Below are 3647 nucleotides of genomic sequence, written 5' to 3' on the forward strand. Positions count from 1 at the left end.
GCGTGCGGCGGCGCTCTACTGCGCTGCGTGGTGAGGCTCGGTGCACGCGGCGCGATGGCACGCACCCTCGCTATCGGGCCATGCCGCTGTGCGTACGCGGCGTGTGAGCAGGCCCGTGCTCTCCCGTGCACCTTGCCCCTCTCCCCCCACCCTCCTCTCTCGCATGCCGGTGAGGGAGGGGTGGCACGTGCGCGCGTGCCGCTGCGCTTGCGAGCGTGTCCGTGTGTGGGCCTTCAGCACGTGATCCCGTCACGCCTTCTCGGGCTGTCTCTGGCGGCGTTGAGGGCGGTGTGCCCCTCCCTCGGAGCAGCGTCGCACTCTCTTCCACGCGTCTGCGCGCGCTGCTTCTTGTGCTGCGCACTGCCGTGCGCTCTCTCCTCTTTCTCTTTCCGTTCGCTTGTCTTCTCTCTTCTCCCCCCTCCCCCGCACTGCGGTCTCCCCTCCTCTGCCGTGCGGTGCGCAGACGAGGGATATGCCGCTGTGCCTCCCCCCTTTCATGGAGCGCCGAGCCGATCCCCCTTCGGCCTCGCTCCTCGCTCCCCCCGTGTAGGCCCTGTCTGTTGCACATCTCGTTGGACCGTCTCTTCGTGTTGCCTCGGCGCCTCGTCCGCAGAGCCGCGTTCGCGTGTGCCGCCTCTCAGACTTCAGCCTTACTGTGATTGTCTTCTCACAGTGCGTCTCCGTGTGTGTGTGTGTGCCAGCACGCACCGCCTCTTCCATGTATGTCCTTGCTTGCTCTGGTGTGCCACCCTCCCGCTGCCTCCCACAATCCGTAGATGTGCGCATGGCCGTGTGGAGGCGACATCGGTGCCCCTCCTCCCCTCTCCTTCCTCATTTTCTGCGTTCGATTTCGTGGGCGGCGCATCCATGTATACATATATATATATACATGCAGATGTATGTATATGTATGTGCGTGTATCCGCGTGGTGCGCCACGCTCTCTTGCCCGCCTTCCCTGTGCTTGCCACTCGCTCTGGGCGCGCTGGCGGCTGGCGCCGGGTGGTGGCCGTGCGGAGGTGGGCGGCGGCCCTCCCCTATTTCTCTGTTTCTCTGTTTCCCCTTCGAGTCAACAAACGAGAGCTGCTCGGCCCCGTGACCCCGACCCGTGCTGTGGGAGGGGGAAACGTGTTGTGGTAACGCCGATGACGGTGGGCGTTGTGGCGAGGACCGTGCGCGGATGCTGTCGCGACGGTGGTGCGCAGCGCGGGCCTCTGGACACGCGTGCGTGCCGTCTCTCCCCACCGATGCTCCTCTCCCTGCCTGCCCAGACATCTTCTCTCTCTGCCTGCCCTCCCCCCCCGCCGCGCCTGAGCCCTGCGCACTGCCTGCCCGGCTGCGTGCATGTGTGTGTCCCCGTCTGTGCCCAGCGCACCACTCATTCACAGGGAGGACAGCGCCGCCGCCAGCAGTGTGCCTGCGCGCACGCCGACGGCGAGGAGAGACCCGACAGCACCCAACGGCCGAGCTGCGCGCTGCCTCGCTCGTCTCCTCCCGCTGCACATCTCGCACAGGTGCTCCGCTCTCTCCCTGCCCCTCTTTGCTGTCCTCGATGGCGTGCGCCACCTCCCCCCTCCGCCGACTCGGCGGGGCTCGTTAGGATGGCAGCTGTGGTGCGGGGGTGGTGTTCCCCCCCTCCCCGCCCCCTGCTCTCGGGGTCACCGGCGTCCCTGCGGTCCGTAGCATGTGCCCGTGCTGCTGTCTTGAACCGTGCTTGATGCTTGCGCCCACTGCGACGCACTTGGCCACTGCTCTGCCGCTCATCGTTATTATCTGCATGGAGGGGCTCGTGCCGCGTCGCACAGCTCTGCGCGCGTGAACACACACGCACACACACACACGCAAGGCTGCCGAGAACAGGGCAGCGCCTCGCCCGTCGCCGCTTGTCTGCGCTCTTTGTGGGGGGTCGTGCGCGCACGTGCCTTTGTGCGTGCAGGGGTGGCTGACGCGTGTGCGTCGCGCTCCCTCCTCGTGCAGCCCGCTGCCTGGTGATGCTGCGCTGTGCCCCTAGCAAGCTGTTCCGCGCCACGCCGCTGCTGCGTGTGTGGGCCGCGGAGGAGGACGACGCGAGCGCCCCGCGGACAACCTTCAGGAACGTGAGGCCTGGCCGGCTGCTGCGGCTGTGGCGCCAGATGCGGCACCGCGCATGGATGCTGTACGCGTGGGATGAGGAGTGGGTGTCGCCGATGCAGGAGGGCTACCTGCACCAGCAGCGTCTCGAGCAGGTGTGCTTCGCGCCGCTGTCCGCGTACGGCGTGGTGCCTGGCAGCTACTGCGATCCACTGCTGTACAACACGAAGAGCACGTCGCCGTTCCGGTGGCACGTGGCGAACGTGCAGGGCGACATTGTCGGACACTGGTACATGGACGCCGACGAGCTGTTCCGCATCGAGGACTGGCAGCCGAGGGAGCCGGACGACCCGCTGGAGATGTTCCCGCGACCGCCGCCGATGCTGCTGCGGTGGGACGAGTCGGTGGACGAGCACGGCAACCGCGCGTTCCGGTACAGGTACCACTACGATATGATGGGCCCCACGGGCAAGTGGGAGGCGTACCCGCGGTGCCCCTTCTCTCACCTTTACCATGGCGGGCCAGACCAGCACGGACGCGCTGAGGGGTACGGCTTCCAGCAGGGCCACCTCCTGCGCTGCGACGAGGCGGAGGAGGAGGTGCTGCGCCGCATCATGGAGGGGGAGGACAGGGAGTGGGAGATGGTGAAGCGGACGGAGGCGGTGCAGGAGCCGTGGTCGTACCCGGGCAAGATCCGCCCGAGGGACTTTGAGGGGGCGGTGGAGCATGCGAAGGCGCGGTACCGCGAGCGGGTCCGACACGGCAAGGAGACGGACCCGAGCGAGGACCCCGAGTACGACCTTGTTCAGGCCAGCGAGTACGTGGAGCCGCGCGATGGGCGGCGGGCGGAATGGCGGCATTTGTGGGCGTCGGGCCGCAAGCCTGGCGAGTCGCTGCCCTTCCACGTAGCGTTCAACGACGGACTGTGCTTCGAGGGGAACGAGGGCGGCCCGCCAGCGCACCCGGCGGCGCACTACGAGGCGGCGCACTACGAGGCGCCGTACGGGAGGTACGAGGACGCGGACGCCGGTGCAGCCCGCGCAGCTGAAGCGGCGCACAATGCTGCGTGTGAGCAGTCGCTGAGCGAGGCGATGGCGCGGCATCGCAGGCTGTTTGGCGACACGAGCGGCGCGCCGAGCGGGCCGAAGGCGCCTCTGCCGACGGGTTGCCGGCCGATGAGGTGCGCGCCGGGCCCGCCGCTGCCATCTGGCCGCAGCCGGAGCTCGGGCGCCAGAGCAGTGGGCAGCGGGCCCGTGTGTGGCGCAGGGGCGCGTGATGGGGAGAGCGAGGGGGAGGGGCGCGGTGGTGAGGCGCCTCTCGGTTACGGTGTGCGCGCGTGCTCATGGCGGCGGCGGGAGGGGTGGGTGTGACGACGGCGAGGCACGCTCGGCACGGGTGCCGCCTCGTCTCTCTGTCCTTTGGGAGTTTGGCCGCCGCCCGCCACGCGCCTGCTGCTGGCGCCCCGCCGGCACCGTCTGCGCGGCACCTCCGCTCCCCTCTGGTGCCTTGCAAGACCAGCATTCGGTGTGGCATTGGGCGGGCGGGTGCGGGTGCGACGGCGGCGCTAGGGCTGCCCTGC

General features: G+C 68.8%; 1 protein-coding gene across 1 annotated transcript; it reads left to right on the top strand.

Annotated features, from left to right (window-relative positions):
• Positions 1–1989: 1989 nt before the first annotated feature.
• Positions 1990–3438, top strand: LMJF_12_0715 (conserved hypothetical protein; the record flags this gene model as incomplete). The annotated part of the gene is made up of 1 exon (XM_001681626.1): positions 1990–3438. The coding sequence occupies one exon, from the start codon at positions 1990–1992 to the stop codon at positions 3436–3438; it is 1449 nt and encodes a 482-aa protein (XP_001681678.1).
• Positions 3439–3647: the final 209 nt, after the last annotated feature.

This window comes from Leishmania major, chromosome 12 (genome assembly GCF_000002725.2).
Source record: "Leishmania major strain Friedlin complete genome, chromosome 12".
NCBI lineage: Eukaryota > Euglenozoa > Kinetoplastea > Trypanosomatida > Trypanosomatidae > Leishmania > Leishmania major.